The sequence below is a fragment of the Lepus europaeus genome, chromosome 4 (genome assembly GCF_033115175.1).
Source record: "Lepus europaeus isolate LE1 chromosome 4, mLepTim1.pri, whole genome shotgun sequence".
NCBI classification, from domain to species: Eukaryota; Metazoa; Chordata; class Mammalia; order Lagomorpha; family Leporidae; genus Lepus; species Lepus europaeus.
This window is the reverse complement of record NC_084830.1, coordinates 43,324,677-43,344,853: the sequence shown is the minus strand read 5'-3', so window position 1 is coordinate 43,344,853 and position 20,177 is coordinate 43,324,677. Positions and strand designations below refer to the sequence as shown.

The 20,177-nt window shown below is 38.9% G+C and overlaps 1 protein-coding gene across 1 annotated transcript in view; it reads left to right on the top strand.

The window, feature by feature from the left end:
- VPS13B (vacuolar protein sorting 13 homolog B) overlaps positions 1-20,177 on the top strand; it is a 785,675-nt gene that overhangs the window by 542,107 nt on the left and 223,391 nt on the right. The window contains 1 exon segment of the mRNA XM_062188180.1: positions 13,886-14,573. Coding sequence (XP_062044164.1) covers positions 13,886-14,573 — 688 coding nt within the window.

The window sequence follows — 20,177 nt, the reverse complement described above, 5'->3', positions numbered from 1 at the left end:
CCAAGCACTCAGACCATCTCCAACTGCTTTCCCAGGCCATAGCTTAGAGCTTTATCGGAAGGGGAGCAACCAGGATATGAACTGGCGTGGCAGGCAGAGGCTTAGTCCAATACACCACAGTGCCGGCCCTCCACTGTCTTTTTGAAATGTCCTCATTTTATTGTGTGACCTCCTTCTAGAATGTATGCTACATAAAATTAGGAGTTTTTTTCTGCTGTGTACCCAGAACATAGAAGATGCTTAATAACAATTTGTTGAATGAATGATGTTAGATTTGGCATTGGCTCTGACTTCAAGAAACTCAGGATATATTTATCACAATAAAATTATTGTAGCTAAAGCCCAAACATTCCAGTATGATTAACCAAATAATATTACAAAAGATAGAAAGAAACTATTCTTTTGTATACAGGGTTTATTTATTTATTTATCTATTTGAAAGTCAGTGTTAGAGAAAGAGATCTTCCATCCATTGGTTAACTTCCCAAATGACTGCAGTAGCTAAGGCTGTCCCAGGCCAAAGCTAGGAGCCTGGAAGTCCATCCACGTCTCCCACAAGGGTGGCAGAGTTCCAGTTACTCCAGGCATCATCTGCTGCCTTCCCAGGTACATTAGCAGAAAGCTGCATAAGAGATGGAATAGCTGGAACTTGAGCTTGCCCTCTGGTATGGAATCTGGGCATTCCAACAGCTGCAGCACAAGACTTGCTCCAGAAACTATTTGTTCTTAACTAGTTTAGAGAAATGTCGGTAAATTTTAAAGGATGAGAGCACTTCTCTTTAAAGATTATTTTTATTTACTTGAAATAGTTACACAAAGAGAGATCCACAGAGAGAGATCTTTGACCTGCTGGTTTACTTCCCAGATGGCCTTCAATAGCTGGGCCTGGGTCAGACCAAACCCCAGAGCCAGGAAATCCATCTGACCCTCTCATGTGGGTGGAAGGGATGAGAGTACTTGAGCCCAGGCATTAGCAGGAAGCAGAGCAGAAGCAGAGGCAGAGGTGGAACTTGATTCCTGGCACTCCGATACAGGATGTGGGTCTGCCAGCTGGTAGTTTATCCTTCTGTACCACAGTGCCTGCCCCAGGCTAATAGGACCCTTCTGTAATAGTACTAATTTTGTAATAGTTCCATCATGTGTTCTTCTAAAATATAACCTTAATAAGGAACATTCTGATAAGAGCAACTGGTAATCATATTGCAAGTAGGATTAACATTTAAATTCCAGGGTCAGGCTCTGTGGCATAGCAGATTAAGCCTCCACCTGTGACACTGGCATCCCATATGGGCACTGATTTGAGTCCCACCTGCTCCACTTCTGATCTAGCTCCTTGCTAATTTGCCTGAGAAAGTAGTAGAAGATGGCCTGAGTGCTTGGGCCCCTACAACCCACGTGGGAGACCTAGATGAAGCTCATGGCTCCTGGCTTCAGCCTGGCCCAGTCCCAGCCGATTGTGGCCATTTGGGGAGTGATCCGGCAGATGGAAGATATCTCTCTCTGTCTTGTCTTTCCTTCTGTCTTTCTGTAACTCTGCATTTTTTAAGAAAACTTTTATTTAATAAGTATAAATTTCCAAAGTACAACTTTTGGATTATAGCGGGTTTTCCCCCCAATAACCACCCTCCCACCTGCAAGCCATCCCATCTCCTACTCCCTCTCCCATCCCATTCTTCATTAAGATTCATTTTTAATTATCTTTATATACAGAAGATCAACTTAGTATATACTAAGTAAAGATTTCAACAGATTGAACCCAATAAATAAATAAATCTTGTTAAAAGAATTTTAGATTTTAATCCCGAGTTTTTTGCGAAAGTCCTCTGAAAATTTTCAAGACTTGGTTACTACTTTAATGCTGTAAAGATGTGACTTGATATTTGGGAGGAGGAAATCTTCCTAACCTTCAAACCTTTATTTAAGCAGTCCCACAAGACCAGAAATAGTCAAGCTTAATGTTTAAGTTGGATTACCTTCATCAGTGTACAGACACTTGCTTTCTTAGAACAGCAAGATTTACTTAGGGGCATATCAGCATATAACAATATGCTGCTGTTGTGAGGCCTGCTGACCAGAGCTGCTGTTAGGAATTTTTGCCTGATTTAGAGACAATTTCAGATTTCCAGGTACTGTAGGAAGAAGTGTTCCAGACCATTTGTTGGAAGGTCATTTTGCTGTAGTGATGATTTTCATGGAATAACAGAGAAGAATAATTTTTTTAATGGAAAAGAAGAATTGACAGCAGGGTGTAAACAAATGTTTCTCTCTCACATCTTGGCAATTTTGTATTTCAAGTCCTTTGCATCATTACTTTTTAATGTATTGATACCATATGGCAGAGAAAGAACCAATATGTGGGCTTAGTTCAATTTAGATTTGATCTGTCATCATGAAGTTGAAGGGTGGCCAATGAAAGTTTTCAGATGGCCCTCTGTTCTCTTATGTCTTGATGTATTTCAGGGAAACCTGGTAGAGAACACTGAGATTTGGATTTACTTTGAAGAGAATCAAGAGTTAACTGAATAAATAGAGTTATCATAGAATATATATATATATATGTAAATATATATATATATAAATCAGCTTAATAGGATGTTAAATAGCTGTATTCTGTTTGACAATAAGAACCAGCTACAGAATAAAATTAATTATAGCTATGCTTGGCCATATTCATCATTTTCCAACTTAAATGGAATATTGGGAAAAAGTTTTAAAAGTGTGCTCTTTTCTTGCTGTTGCCATAAGCTCTGCATAATTTCTTTAAAGGGGTGTGTGTGATGAAGGGGATAAAGTATCAAATAAAGATTTGTATATATTTTATCAATTGAAATTTCTCAATTCAGCTATAGTTTTCTTCTCAGAAAATTAAGTTTATAGTTATAAAGCAGAAACCCCCCCAGAAGAGTTGATAAGCATAGTTTACTTCTACATTGCTGCAGAAACTTAAATGCAACTTTTTCTACAACTCTTATAGAGAATGCATAGGCTCGGTAAACTTTCATCTGCTTCAGGGTCAGGGCTGATTCAATCTTAAAGCAAGTTTATGAGAGTGGTTGATGTGATACAGTTGTTTCTAGTAAAATCAGACTAGTCTAAGGAGCCAATCTAAGTCAGTCTTGAGTAAAATTCTATGAGAAACAGACTCCAACTCAGACACAATTGTAAACCCTGATATAATGAGGACTTGCAGCTGATTTAATCCTATTGAAAAATCTTTAAGCAGCCATAGGACAAAATGGTTTCCACATTGACCTCAGTGAAATGAACCTTGAATTTCATCCGTATGAGGAGTAGTTACCTTGAACACACACAGTAGCCACTTTTTGAGAATTAACATCATGGCCATTTCAAGGTAGGTTGTTATTTCTGATGGAGAAGCCCAGACTGGGCAAAGATTAATTTTTTTAAAGTAATGCATTACAAAAAGCAAACGAATCAAGCTTACACACAAAATTTAGTATAAATCAATTAGTTCTAGTATCCTTAAACAAGAATGGCCAGCCTATTCCTAATTAGTATATATGTCAGAGACATAGAGCAAGAGAGGAAGAGAATGAGAACTGTTCCGGAGTTAAGACCCTGTATGCAAAGTTTTGCCTTGTTTTTTTTTTTTCCCCCATGAACTTTTAGAAGCCCCTGAAAATCAGCTTATGCTGTGAAATCGTGTGTGTATGAAGGCACATGTAGACACAAAGTCTAAAGGTCAACACTGCACATAAAAATCTCCGTGGACAGGACTTGAACTTACTTGTGTGTGCCCATGTGATTAGGTTGGTGTGTATGCTTTAGGCTGGGGGTGGGACAGATCTATCATTTTGAAACAAACACTGATAATGATCTAGGTATTATAGTGAGTTTAGCACTAGTCCTGATCCCTTTTTGTAATATACAACCTAAAATAGAACAATAGACCAAACACAGACTGCAATAAAACACAACCTTGACTGAACTATCTCCATGCCTCTTTTATTGCACTTTGCTCTGCTCTGGAAATGTGAATATTTGAACTGATACTTAGCAGGCAGTAGTGGCCTCATACTGTTACTTCAAAGAGCCGGAAAAGTAACTTCATGAAAGGGAAAACTTGAAACTGGAGTACTCTTTACCATTCTATCTGTTAGGCAGTGATGGGTATCATTAGTTCTGCTCTTTTGCATAACTACTGCAGTATTGTGAAAACTTTTTTTGTGGTCCAACTGGGAACAATTATATTATGGAGGATCTTGTATAACATTTGGCTTAAAGAAATAAAATATAAAAAGGCCTTGTTTTCTAGCGCTCAGTATCTATAATACTCAACTTCACATAGTGCTTGTTCAAGTTTGGTTTCTAAATAAAACATAACATTGATTGTTGACATTGAAGGAGGTGTTTCACACTGAAGTCAATTTGTGCTTTTTAAAGTTACTTTAATTTGCTAAGATAAATTCTAGCAAGCACATTACTGCGGTAAGATGTAATTTATACATAAAATGATAAAAGTTTATGATCTATAATACTCATACCAACATCACTGAAAATTGGAGTTTAAGAATGTCCTCTTTCTATTTCCTTGGCCAAAATAACACGGTTTGCCTGAAGCTTCCAGTATAGGTGATGTCCGAGTTAAAAGCATGCCTCATTCCCTCTCCACCCCACAGACTTCCACAAAATACAGTTAGGAGTACTTTTGCAAATGTTTAGACAGTGAGACATGTAATTTTTTCAAGTAAAAATTCTCCTTTACAGTTCAAGTATGTTGTAAGACAAAATGTTTACTTCCTTGAAAACAACTACATTTTAATAAGGGCAATAAAATTAGGATAAATTTCACTGTGATGTACAGATGTGATTGTCACTTTGTGGCTTTATACTTGACATTTTTAAATTTACAAAATGTGAAAAGTGGTCTCATAATTAGCAAAGAATATTTTGAGCAGAGTTAAGGTATGGCTGTTGTCTAATAAAGTTATTAGTGTTGCTAATACATAATCACAATTATGATAAGAAGGTAGAAAATTTATGGATTTGTTTATGTTTGATATATAATACATTTTCCCTAAAAAAGAAACCAGAAACTTAAAGAAATAATGTGAATTAAAATACTGAAATAGATGCTGAATTTCCTTTTCTTGTTAGCCATTTAAACAAACATTTTATTTTAGTCCTTATCAATTCTCAAAAAGTTTGTTTCCATATATTCTTTAAAAATTTAAACATACACTTATCTCAGCATTTTTATTGAGACTGACTTTTGAATATGCTCATAAAATATTAATATGATTGAACAAGAAGTTTTATTCAAACTTACCTTTCCCCAGTCTAAAATGCTACTGAGGGAGGGCGGGTAGAGTAGGAAGTCTCATTATGCTCCTGAACCTATGTATGAAATTTGTTCAGCTTACATAAATAAAAAAAATTTTTTTAATTTCGTTTGAAAAATGTTACTGAAGGACACGTAATTAATCCGAAATTATTTTAACACATTCCTTGATATTGTTACATTTTTCAAATGTGTTTTTTTCCCCTACTGCTGAGATACTGTAACTCTCACCAGACTCCAGGGTGAACTGGTAAACTTACCTATCTCAGTGCTTTAAAAAGAGGAATTAGCCACAGTTCCCTAACTACTACTACAGCTTTCAGCACCTCCTCCATAGAGGCTAGTATCTGTACCGTATCTAGCTGTGAAAGGAAGAGAAAATGCGCTGAAATGGCCTAAGAAGTAAACTGTCAACTTGACATGTTTTCCTGCGATTGGAAACCTTCTCATATGGAAGCCCATTGATAGTGAAACTGTAGAATTCTCTGATTTAAGTACCATCTGGTTGTGCTCAAAGCCTTAAAACTGTTATCTCCGCATAAAATTTCATAGTCCTAGACTTTTTTCTTCACCAAACTATTCATTTTTAAGCCACAAATATTTTTCCAGTTCTTTCAGATTTTATCTAAAAGTATATTTTAACAGTATTTAAATAGTTCTTAAACAATAACAATTTATCTTGATAGATGGCATGCTGTGTTTTTTCATTTTATTTTAATTAGCCATTGTGGAACCAAATTCCCTTTTGTTTTAGTCTTTTGAATATTGTTTAATTATTGTTATCATGCCAGATATCTTAAAGGTTATTTTACCAATACAGTTTCATTTAACATAACCCATATGGAATCAATAGTCCGGTTTCCTAAAGTGAATGCTTGGAAAATCTTACATTCATATGTTAAGAGTACACATCCTTTCCTCATTAGTTGGAAAGTACAGGGATTTTGGCACAGGTTCTGTGTGGAAGCATTGTGCAGCTTTTATATGGATTTTGTTTTTAGCCTTTGATGACACTGTTTAGAATAGGAAGTATCTAATAAGTAAAGCATTTTGTCTCAAGTGCTGCCAGTGTGTTTAATATATGCCTGGAGGTCTGAAACATTATCTTCTTCACTACAGTAATATGCATTTAATTCTCTGAAAGTAGAAGGTCGAACTTTTAAAAGGGACTCAAAGTACATTTTCAAACAGAATAATTCAAAACATATGGAACAAGGGACCAAAGTAATGTATAGTTGGTTTTTATGGTTTAATCATGATCATGTTAATGCACACCAGTAGCTAATTAAAGAAAACTTTTATTGTTCATTTTAAATAAGTTAGGTAAAGAGTGGGAGAGCTGATGTAACAGCACTGCCCAGAGATGCATGTTCCTGCTACCCTCACTAGCAGCAAGCAGATAGTGCTGTGTTTGACAACTTAAGCTAGTAGCCTCCTTGGACAATAATAAAGCAACAGTTACTTTCAGAGTAACATTGTGAACTTTTTGCTTTCCACAAAGGAGTGGTAAATTGATGCCCGAGTTCAGGGTCCAGCTTATACAATTAATTGTTGAAATTTTTTCACTAGGGGGCCAGATACTCTTCAGCATATCAGATAAACCTGCAGTGGACTAGAGACAAATCAGTGGATTTTTACATATGTCTCAGACTCCTTGGTTTACTTATTTCAGGATTGCAAATAGTTTGGAGACTTATGGAGGAAATACTGGCTTTGAACAGTTTCAAAAATTTAGTTTTCTAGTACTGGGAAAGTTACACTTTTTTTTCTTCCAATGCAAGTCAGATTCTTTCATCTCTAGGTCAATGGTTCAAATTTCATTGTGCTCAGTAGTGACTAGAATTAGTTAGCATCTGACTCTGACTTCTGTTCAGTAACCTGCGTGACCCCCGCTGATAGCTGCCATCCTGCCCCTGCCAGTTATTTATGTCTCAAGATCACTCCACTTGACATCTGCAGAAGTCTAAGGCGACAAGCTCAACACATAATAAGGCTAGACACTCAATTTCTTTATCTTCCCTTAAAGGTGACTTGGTTTTTCATGTTAACACCTATGGGAATGCTTATTTCACCTTAAAGCAGGAGAGACTCGAATTTAAATATAAATCTGTAAATCAAAGGAAGAAAATGCTCTATGCATAGAAACTGAAGTCTCCTGGAGTTAGCTGTGGTTGACTTTCCTGATTGAGGGAATAAAAATTGTTCATAAAACTTGAGTTCTTGATTTGAATTTGCTGAGGAACTCAACCTAAAGTACTTTTTTTTCCCCCCTGTGGCCCTGCCCCCAGGGCCTGCTCTTCTAGTTTGTCTAGTGTGAGTTTTTTTTTTTTTTTGTACTTGCTTCATTAGAAAGCCTTTAATAAAAAGATTTATTTATTTATTTATTTATTTATTTGAAAGGTAGAGTTACAGACAGAGAGGGAGAGACAGAGAGAAAGGTCTCCCCATTTGCTGGTTCACTCCCAAAATGGCCACAACAGCCAGAGCCAAGCTGATCTGAAGCCAGGAGCAAGAAGCTTCTGGGTTTCCCACATGACTTGGGCCTTCTTCTACTGCATTCCCAGGCCACAGAGAGCTAGACCAGAAGAAGAGCAGCCAGGACTCAAGCCAGCGCCCATATGGGATGCTGGCACCGCAGGCAGAGACTTAGCCCACTATGCCAGAGTGCAAGCCTCCCTCAAGGACTTTCTACTCAAATTATTTATAGATATTTATAATGCCTCAAAACATGTGCAGTATGTCCTAGATTATTTAAGTTATATATTTGATTTTATTACTTTTTTTTTCTCTTTTTTTTTTAAACTTTTATTTAATGAATATAAATTTCCAGTGTACAGCTTATGGATTACAGTGGCTTCCCCCTCCCATAACTTCCCTCCCACCCGCAACCCTCCCCTCTCCCGCTCCCTCTCCCGCTCCCTCTCCCTTTCCATTTGCATCAAGATTCATTTTCAATTCTCTTTATATACAGATGAACAATTTAGTATAAAGGTTTTAACAGTTTGCACTCACATAGACACACAAAGTGAAACATACTGTTTGAGTACTAGTTATAGCATCAAATCAAAATGTACAGCACATTAAGGACAGAGATCCCACATGAGGAGCAAGTGCACAGTGGCTCCTGTTGTTGACCCAACAAATTGACACTCTAGTTTATGGTGCCAGTAACCACCCTAGGCTGTCGTCATGAGTTGCCAAGGCTATGGAAGCCTTCCAAGTTTGCTGACTCTGATCATATTTAGACAAGGTCATAAAAGACAGGGTGATGATAGTAAGCAATGATCCTAAGAGTGGCATTAACCAGGTCTGAACAATTATACAGCATTAAGTGGGGAAGAGGACCATCAGTACACACAGGTTGGGAGTAGAGCCATTGGTGGTAGAGTAGAGGTTATGATTACAAAGGAATGAGGCCCAAGTACGCTAGACAGGGTCTAGAAATAAGGACAGAGTCATTATTAGAGGAGCTAAGAAAGGTGCTGTCTAAGCTACAATTAAGTTTTCTGATTGAGAGGCAAATAGAACCTGATAGAAGGGGCTTGATAATAATCTGGTGGGCTTTAGGCCTTGTAAGTTAGGAGGCCCAGACCTATCTATCTCTTCACATGGGGTATATCCTAAGGGAGGTGTGAACCTCCTAGGGGACGGCACTCTGCTGACTGGTAAATGTTTTCTTAAGTTGTTATCTAATGGTTGAAACGGTTTGCTAAGTATTCATGTGATATTGCTATTGTCAGCAAGCGATCTAGGACTTGCTCCCTCATTTCTCTATTCTAAGCCCAACTTGTTCTTTCATTTCTCTATTCTCTTCAAGGTAGGAAACTAATTCTATTATGAAGGAATCTGTAGGACGCACAATTTAATCTTTAGACCTTATAAAAGAGATGGCTAACGTTTTTCTGCAATAGCATAGCCAAAATAAGAACTTAAATAATAATCTCATAGCTAGATTCACTTCGCCATCAGCAAAGTATACAGTAAGTAGAAAAAACCTCCCTTTCAGACCAAAGGGAAAGAAAGTTTTAAAGTGAGAATATAATTTTCCTCATGGGCATTGTCTACCTTAGAAAAACTACTACAGAACATGCCTGTGACTATAGACTTGTAGTTCAGGCCACCGAAGATTAGAGATGGGACATGGGCACTCCCTTGACTTGCATCCTCTGGTCTACTTTAACACAAACCAGGAGGAAAAGAAAGCTAGGCATCAGAAGCAATGGGTGGCAGGCCTATTAATGGCTGATCTGTACAGTGATCTGCCCTCAAGGAGACCCAACAGGCCAGTCCACTGCAGTGGCTTTCAATGTGGTAAGCCTGGGCTTCAGCAGAAGTCAACTTGTGAAGAGCCCTGGCAGCTCTGCCAAGAGTTGGATCACTGGAAATGGACCTGCCCTGGAGTCGAAGGATGCCCAGGTCAGAGCCACAGATCTTATTGGCTCTAAGCTGAAAAGCCCTTCACTCAGCCCAACTTCCAAAGTGACCACTGCAGCTGAGGGTGTGGTCAAGTAGGGTCAGCAACATTGCAGGCAGAACTGTAAATTTCTTGTTAGAGATGCCCCCTGCCTTTACCTGGCCAGCTCTCCTCCCAGGCCAGCCAAGTAATGATTTTATTACATTTTTACATTTGGGAATTCTTGATTGGTAGTGGATTTGGAGATATATTTAAAAAATTTGTAATAGGGATAAATAAAACTTTAAAAGTAAACTCTTACTTTGATCATAGTTACCTTTATTTTCATTTTATTGAGTTTTAAATGGAATCTTCTTATTCATTTATTCAGTCAATACACAGTTATTAAGCTCTCCTATAGGACAAACAGAAAGGTATGTTATCAAATGCTACCTTTTACCCATAGCCTACTTGCTATCTGACCTTGAACCTGTTGATTAATACCTTTAAGTCTCAATTTCCTCAACTATAAAATGGTATAAGAGTACTCCCTCTCAAAGGGTTGTAACACATAATAAAGCGTACATGAGAACAGCAGTGAACATACTCAGTGCTATCTACTTTTTTCTTCAATTGCTCAGAGACAGAATGCATTATGAATAGTGCTATGATAATAGTAGCTAGTTATGGAAGCAGGAAAGACTGCCACTACCTGGAAAGGTTGCTGAACTCTTCACAAACAAGAAGGATTTTATTTTTGTTTTTGTTTTTTGCTTTACCCTTTATTGAGTGCCTGTGTGTTTGTGTGTATGGTATATATATATTCAGTACATTAACATTTAATGCAGCAACCATATGGGGTGGATATCAACGTACTAATGTCAGAATGAAGACCTAGCAGAGACTGAATGGTTTTCTTGAAGTGTGGTCAGTCCACAGGTAGAGGATGCAGATCAGGAAGGACTCCTCTCGGAAGGACCCCAAAGAATGCGATATTGGTCTTCATCTCTCTCTCTCTCCCTGGCTCTACCTCTGTCTGTAACTCTTTCAAATAAATAACATAAATCTTTAAACAAAAAAGAACAAACATGTCCAACATTTATGGCATCTGTTCAGTGCTCTGCCCTTTAGTGATATGCAGACGCAGAATGGAATGGTTCATTCCCTTTAGCAGTTTTCTGCCAGGTGAAAGGGAGACATGTAATAGCTACCTGTTGTTTAGTGTTTTCTGTATGCCAGGCACTGCGGTGACTTCTTTAGCTCACTGATCCTCTAGTAACCCTGTAAGGTAGGCTTTCTTATCCCCATTTTACAACTAAGATGATGTAGCCTTAGAGAGGTTTATAATTTGTCTGAAGCCACACCATTAGGATTGGACTTCAATCCTGTGCCTCCCAGGTCTGATGACAAAGCCGGTATTTTGCTTTAGCACTGTCCCAATACGACACATCACCACAGAGCGTTTAGTGGGATATAATGCATCCTGTGATAGAACCACAAATGAAATACTAAGATCATCAAGAAGGAAAAGAGTGAGAGAGCAATTCTCAGATGAATGTCATGTGTCTTGGGTGACTAAAGCCAGCCCAGAAGGACACTGCAAACGGAGAAGGAGCACAGAATAGACAGAACGCTTTGAGAACACGCGGTCTTCCAAGAGCAGGGCTAAGTTGTTTTTGTTTCAAATAGCTGAGGTTGGGATGTTTTAGCAATGCGTCTTCCTCAACAACTGTAACAGCAGTTAGAAATACTTGAAAAAACTCTAATGACTGTTACGTCATTCTCTTGAATTATTAGTTCTTTACATTTTCACCAAGAGCCCACGATAAGTAGCTTATACAAATCTGAGGCATGTAGAAAATTGACATTTTTACCAAATTAAAAAGGATTCTAAAAATGATAAGCTATACCCAGTTACTCAGTACTGGGGATATTTTTCCGTTTGTAGTAATAATGTAAATTAGTGAAGCTTTTTGAAGAAAAGTAGGTGAGGATATTCAGTAAAGGTCAATTTTTTTCTCACCATTAATTCTACTTCTAGGATCCTGTCCTAAAGAAATATTACCAGATGCTTGGCATTGATGTTTGTTGACAAAAATTTAAAACTTGATTTTTTGATTATATGGGAATGGTTGAGCAAATTGTTCTTATAACAAAATGAAGTATTGAACAGTTTTTAAAATTATATTTATAAAGAGTATGTTTATTATGTCAAAATATTGAGTTTCAAATGTTGTCTCCATGTTTTAACACCAAAGGATATGGCTTTGGGGAACCCATGTGTGGGTAGAGAAAAAGGATGGAAAGAAAGTACACTGAGATATTACCATTGGCTACCTTTGGTGATAAGATGGTGATGGGGAGGATTTTGAGTTTTTCTTTATTCCTATGGTTTTTCCATGATTATTTCTATTATGTCACTGAAGGAGCAAGTGAATTATATCAGTGCTGAAAAACACTGGTTGGGAAACGTGAGAGGCGTGAAGGTCATGGGGTCTCACTGCAAGATGACCCTGATTTGTCTTTGGCCTCTACCTAGGGAGGCATTGATGGGAAATGTTGAGAACTTTATTGCATGAAAGAAAAAAATTTGCCTTCAAAAATTTTAATTGCTTAGTTCGTTACTGGCTTGATTTTACTTGATCACTTATATTTACACTTATTTTCCAAATCCTGTTGTGGTAGGGAATATAAATATCTTTTTCTATGGCATGCATTTATTTTAGTTCACTTTTCATTGTACTGCATAATTTAGAATTACTGAATTTTCCTTGTCTTTCTTATTATCAAAAAACCTGTAAGTCAGTTTTATAAACAGGCCAAGTGTATAATATAAACAACTCCTACATAAACTATATTTCCTCTTTAAAAAAAATTATTTGAGAGGCAGAGTTACAGACAGAGAGATCTTCCATCCGCTGGTTCACTCCCCAAGTGGTGGCAACAACCAGAGCTAGGCTGATCTGGAGCAAGGAGCCGGGAGCTTCTTCCTGGTCTCCCACATGGATACAGGGGCCCAAGCACCTGGGCCATCTTCCACTGCCTTCCCAAGCCATTAGCAAAGAGCTGGATGGGAAGTGGAGCAACCAGGACTCAGACCAGTGCCCATTTGGGATGCTGGCATCATATGCAGAGGCTTACCCTGTTATGCCGCAGTGCCAGCCTCAAACTATTTTCTTTTGAGAGGCAGAGTTGCAGACAGAGAGGTCTTCCATCTCCTGGTTCACTCCCCAGATGTCCACAATGGCCAGATCTGGGCCATTCTAAAGCCAGGAGCAAGGAGCTTGTTCAGGGTCTCTCACGTGGGTTTAGGGGCCCAAGCAGTTGGGCCATCTTCTGCTTTCCCAGGCCGTTAGCAGGGGGCTAGATCAGAAGTGGAGTATTCAGATCTTGAACCGGTGCCCATATGGGATGCTGGCACCACAATTGGATGCTTAACATTCTACACCACAGCACCAGCCCCCCAAACTGTATTTTCAACAACAAAAATGACTTGGAAACAACTTATTGCACTGCTTAGAAAATTACTGTAAAGAATATTAGCCAAGGCTGGCGCCACGGTTCATTAGGCTAATCCTCCGCCTGCGGTGCCGGCACCCCGGGTTCTAGTCCTGGTTGGGGTGCTGGATTCTGTCCTGGTTGCTCCTCTTCCAGTCCAGCTCTCTGCTGTGGCCCGGGAAGGCAGTGGAGGATGGCCCAAGTGTTTGGGCCCTGCACCCGCAAGGGAGACCAGGAGGAAGCACTTGGCTCCTGGCTTCAGATTGGTGCTGCGCCAGCTGCAGCAGCCATTTGGGGGGTGAACCAATGGGAGGAAGACCTTTCTCTCTGTCTCTCTCTAACTCTGCCTATCAAAAAAAAAAAAAAAAAGAATATTAGCCAAAATAATTTTTAAAGAGGCATTTTAAAAAATATGTGCTACTTTGTATTAATCCAAAGAAAGAAAGTCTGGAACTCGTGTTATTTTCATGGAAGAAATGCATATGTCAGGCTTTTTTGCCAGTAATTCTTTGGCATTTTAAGGTGAAATCTTTTTTGAATAGGCACTTACTTTGTTTTTGTGACTACTATGTTAAAAGTTATACTAGACCCATTTTTTAAATTCTCTTTTCAACAACATGGTTATGACATTGTTCTTACAATAACACTTGGCATGCAACTAGTTTGGACTATTTCATTATTTTTCCTTACAGATTTCTAAACAAGAACAGAAAAAAATGGATACATGTGATGGAGGCGTGGCTGAAACCTCATCTCGGTACAGTGGTGCTCAGGATAGTGGAATTGGCAGTGACAGTGTTAAAATCAGAATAGTACAAATAGAGCAACACAGTGGGGCCAGTCAGCACCGCATTGCCCGTCCTTCACGCCAGTCATCAATTGTAAAAAATCTAAATTTTATTCCCTTTGACATATTTATTACTGCAAGTCGAATCTCACTAATGACCTATTCCTGTACGGCATTACCCAAACCGAAATCACCAGAACAGAAGGATGATGAAAAAACAGACAAGAGTTCATCAGATCTCCCAGAAGTTGATTCCGAAGTTATGAAGCCCAGCCAAGCATGTATTTCCACCATGACAGCAGAAGATCTCTTGAGCAGCAGCGTATCTTTTCCATCAGGGAAAAAAATAGGTATCCTCTCTCTGGAAAGTCTGCACGCATCCACAAGGTCATCTGCTAGACAAGCGCTTGGTATCACTATCGTACGGCAGCCTGGTCGAAGAGGAACCGGTGACTTAGAGCTAGAACCTTTCCTGTACTTCGTTGTGTCCCAGCCTTCCTTGCTTCTGAGTTGTCACCACAGAAAGCAGCGAGTGGAAATATCTATTTTTGATGCTGTCCTGAAAGGGGTAGCCTCTGATTACAAATGCACAGGTAAGTGGCTTCAGACTCACTGCAGTGCTAGTCATTACCGCTACATCGTAAGTTTTATTCTCGTAGTTCCAAAATTGATCAAACATAAGACAGCTGGCAGACCAGACAAGATTTCTTTCTCTGCAGAATATGTAAAGTTCATGTTCCATGTTTAATTAAGTTTTTGGAATGTGTTGGGATGTATTTAGCCTGAGTATTTTCACCGTGCCACTGAATATTCATTTTTGTTCAGGAGCTGAATGAAACAGGGACTCTCTTGGCTCTAGAGAAGCTCAACAATTTGCATTGTGTGGGAAGCATAACCTTTTTCATATAATGATCCAGAGGTATGCTTTCCAAGTTAGTGCCACTGTTCAGAAACAAAATGGTAGACTGTACATGATGTGCATTGTTTTGGTGTTCTTTTGATTCAGTCGTCTTGCTGCAGCAGCATGAAATAAGTAACTAAACAAGTTCTATTAATAAATTAAGATGATTTTAAGATTTTTGTATATCTTCAATGAAGCTGTTTATTAATAGTGTTGGCTAGGTGGCTCTGGCTCTCCCCTCCATACCTTCCCTAGAACTAGATTATACCGCAATCCTTTACTATAATATTTATATAGAACTTTTGAAGCTTGTTGCCTGTTGAGACTGGGGAAGTAAGCAGAACTTCAAATTTCAGACCATCTGGTAAGTAACAAGGGCCAGTGGCAGGAGGATCAAAGAAGGTATGAGAGACCTTTTTCCTGAGTTGATGGAGACTTGGTGATTTGGCTACAAAGACTGGATATGGTAGTTGTGTCAACTAAGACTTAGTATTGGAAAAGGATCCTAGCAACAGGCCCAGGTATAGTTCAAGCATTGTATTACTATCAGGTGGTCCCATTTAGGAGCTGGAAGCCATCAGTGAAGCATTGGACAATTGGTCTAACTGGGAAGTCTGGGTGCTTGAATTGGTCTAACTGGGAAGTCTGGGTGCTTCATTCTTAGCTTTAAGGTGAATGTTTTACACAATAGGAGCTTGGAGAGAAGATGGTAGGTATAGTGATCAGTGTTTAGCTCAAAGAAGTGGGAAACTCTAGGCTCTTGCCAAGGTTTAATACTAGTCTCCTGCTTTAGAATGGGGTAGCTGACCATACTGCTGACTGGCCGGCCATCCAGTAGTGTGCTGGAGCCGGCTGGCACTTACTGGCTTGAAAGGCTTTAAGGAGCTTTGTAAGACCATTGTTAAACTACTGGTGGCTTAAATGGACCATGGTGAGAGTATTTACACCACATATGTTGTAAATGCCCTCAATCATCTCTCCCATTGTGAGAGCGTGTTATTAAGCATTTACCAGCAACCCCTGCCACCCTTCATCAAACTGCACTCACTCACTGAGTCCTATAATATAACAGATACTTCAAGGGTACTGGAGATGGGGGTGGTGCTGAGCTAATAGAACGCTCCATTATGTCATTCAAGGACTCATGCCGACATACCTGTTGGAAATCTGCCTACCTGTTTTGACAGGATGCAAGGTTTGAAAAATTCATCTTAATTCTTAAGTCTTAAATATTAATTAGGTTCACTCAGCTGAAGTTGCTCTACAGGTGAGTGGCTTCAATGACCCTTACTGGGAGATGATAAAAAAGGCAGAGGAAAGGAGGGGAAAGGGCCTCAAATGAATAGCTATGACCTGTGCCTTTATAGATGTATAGTGATCACTGTCTGCTTTAAATGCCTTGTCTCATTTCATCCTGTTAACAAATCTATGGGGAATGTTACAGTCCATCTTACAGATAGGCAACCTGGGAACCTAAGCTTAGAGAAGTAACTTGCCCAAGGCCACAGTCCTAGCAATAAACAAAGCTTTTTTTTGGAATGGAGAGAAAGATGAATCCATATTTCTGGCATGTGTATGGTCCCTCTGTAAGTTTTATTTGGTGAATTTGTGTAACTTAAGTGTGTTCATCATGTGACTACATAGTGCAGCCTCTCTCGATAGTATGACAAATCTGGATTTGTCACTTATGAGATGAATACTAATTTCATAGTGTTGAGAAAATGAAGAGATGACTCATGAATAATTCTGAAGTACTTAATATTGAACCTAGCAACTAGTAGGCTACCATAAATGTTTGCTGTTATTGCTTTAACTGTTATTATATAATAGAATACTAAAGTAGGAAGCAGAAGTTAGGATTTTATTACTGGCCTTCCCTTTAATTGGCAAAGTGATCTCAGCCATGTAGTTCTACTTTTTAATGTTTCTGTTTCCTTATTTATAAAATATGATGATTATAATAAATATCAACAAGGTCCATTTCAGCTCTAAAGCTTTATTATATAATTCAGAATTAATCTCCCACCCTTACCTTTCCAAAAATATTTAGAGTTACTGCTTTGGCCTCAGGGAGTTGACATCTATAAACCACCACCATACCAAGTTAAAATTTATTTTGAGGGCCAGCGCCACAGCTCACTAGGCTAATCCTCCGCCTGCGGTGCTGACACCCTGGATTCTGTCCTGGTTGCTCCTCTTCCAGGCGAGCTCTCTGCTGTGGCCCAGGAAGGTAGTGGAGGATGGCCCAAGTGCTTGGGCCCTGCGCCCGCATGGGAGACCAGGAGGAAGCATCTGGCTCTTGGCTTCGGATCGGCGCAGCACACCCACCAGCTCTAGCGGCCATTTGGGGGGTGAACCAATGGAAAAGGAAGACCTTTCTCTCTCTCTCTCTCTCTCTCTCTCTCTCTCTCTCCAGCTCTAGCGGCCATTTGGGGGGTGAACCAATGGAAAAGGAAGACCTTTCTCTCTCTCTCTCTCTCTCTCTCTCTCTCTGTGTGTGTCTAACTCTGCCTGTCAACAAAAAAAAATTATTTTGGAAATGCAGATTTTCTTTGATACTTCAGTGGAGCATTGAGGGGAAAGAGCTTCATGAACAGCTATAACCTCTCTCCAGGTGTGACTTTATAGCCATGTGCTCGATATGTAGATATGTAGTGATCACAGAAGACATTATTCAGTGTTTAAGTACATAAATGCTATCAAATTTAATAAAACTTAGTTATCAAAGACTGATTGAAGTTGTCCAAATCCCAATATCAGTTTGGTTATCCAGAAATATTTTGTATAGCACTTTGCATCCTGGGAAAAGCACTGTTCCATGTCCAGTAGTCTTTGGAAGCCCTGAGGTAGTAATACAATTGAATAAGAAAAAAATAGGGGGTGGCGCTGTGGCATAGCAGGTTAAGCTGCCACCTGCATGGCTGCATCCTCTACAAGCACCAATTGAAGATCCAGCTGCTACATTTCCAATCCAGCTCCCTTCTAATGCACCTGGGAAAGCCACATGGAGACTTGGATGAAGCTCCTAAATCCTGGCTTTGGCCTGGGCCAGCGCTGGCCATTGTGGCCATCTAGGAAGGTAACCAGTAGATAGCAGATCTCTCTCTCTCTCTCTCTCTCTCTCTCTGTTAACTCTTTCAAATTAATAAATACATCTTTAAAAAGAGAGAGAAATTTGAATGACTGCAATGTTAACATTCATGAAAGGAGAGGAAGTGGTAAGGTGGAGGTGGCTAGCCCCATTTCTGAATTCTAAAGAGAAGGTGTCATTGTGGTATCTTTTAATTGAAAAGACAGAAGCATCACTGTGAAGCTAACTTTCTGAAAAAGATCAAGGAAAAGATAAAGTCATCATAGTTTTAAAATGAAATAAGTAAAATAGTATGTCTGTCTATATTGTTGGCCCATGCCCTCTGGTGCATGGTAACTCAAGTGGCAGCCAGGCAGTAGCCATTCTAGCATATCTCAAAATGTGTATCTCAATAACTACCTCTTCTCAACTTTGTAACATGCCTGATTGTGTTACAGAGATCAGAGATATTGGGTGTTTTTCTTAGAGCACAACATTATTTAATTGTTAAAAAAAGTCCAGGACAATTTAGCTTGTAATTATTTATTTTCTATGTAAAGTATAAGCCATTATTACATGTGCTCATGTGACTCTATATGAAAATCATGTGCAACAAAAACATGTCAAAGATTTATTTTACCTTATTAATTAATGACTAATTTATTTTACTCACTAATACATGAGATTTTTACAACAGGTTTTGTATACAAGCAGCCTGGTCATCTCAAATATTTGATTCTAGAATGCATTATTCATTACATGAACATTGACTTTTTTATTCTAAAAGCATAGCTCTGAGTGAGTCTAGAGGGATGGAATATCTTTGACTTTAAATTATGAAGATTTGGTTTCATTTGACATAGTCATGAGACTGTAATAAAGACCCTGACAGCAAATGCTAAGGATCCTTTGAACAGTATAGGAATATGGTATGTACCTCAGTGTAACCATTAAATTAATCAGTGTAGTCTTTATTTTTTTAATATGTTTATTTATTTGAAAGGCAGAGTTACAGAGAGAAGGAAGGACACACAGAGAGAAGGAAGGACACACAGAAAGAAATCATTCTTCCATCTGCTTGTTCACTCCCAAAATGACAACAGCTGGAGCTGGGCCAAGCTGAACCCAGGAGCCTGAAACTACACCCAGGTCTCTGGTGTGGGTAGCAGGGGTCCAAGCACTTGGGCCATCCTCTGCTGCTTTCCCAGGCACATTAGCAGGAAGCCGGATTGGAAGTGGAACAGCCAGGACTTGAACCAGCATTCATACCAGAAGCCAGTGTCGCAGGCAGCAGGTTAAACCATTGTGATACAACACCGAACCATATCAATGTGGTTTTTAAAGTTATATTTTCATCCTGTCTTGTATAATCACCTGAGTTAATATTTTAGAATGCATGAACCTCTGATTTCTATTAAGCTTCCATTCCTACAGTCATGTATTGGGAGAAGTCATTCATTTGTTCCATTTCAACACCTTTTGTTTATCAAACTGGCACAAAATGCTGAGGAACCAGTAATAAATAAGACACAATTTCTGCCTCAGGCACCTTGTTTCATTTAGTAACCATACTCGCTGTGATGCATGGTGAAACTTTCACAGACTATAATCTTCCTGACATGGAGGGCTGTGAAACACTTAAATGGCTTAAGTCAGAGCTGTAACTTCTGCATCCGGAGAAGCAATTTACAGAGGCTAATATCAGCTGTGTGGGATAGTCTAAGGAAAACTGCTTGGTACAGAGAACTGTTCTTTAAATTTAATTATTTTTTATTAGTACTAGAGTCAGCCCTTCCCACAATTTAGAATATTTTTTAATATTCTGTTTAATTGATTTGCTATTTGGCTTTTTTTCCTTTAATATGTTTTAATGGTTGCCCTGAGGTTTTCAGTATATATGCCAAATCTGTCCTAGTCTACTTGGAGGTAATATTTTAGCATTTTTTAAAAAGTAGAAGCCTTACAATCATACAGATTTCTTTATCACCCATTTATAACTTTTACTGTATGTATTACTTCTGATTATATTGAAAACCCTACAGGAAGACTGTCTCAGTAATGCTACATATTTTTAAAAACTGATTACTGGAAAGTAGTCTTATATTCCCGGGTATCACCCTGTCCAGTGCTTTTCCTGCAGTCCTAGCATCCAGCTTCCTGCCAGTACATTTTCCTTCGGCAGGAAGAGGTGCCTTGTGCATTTCTCTCAGAGCAGGACAGCTTGCA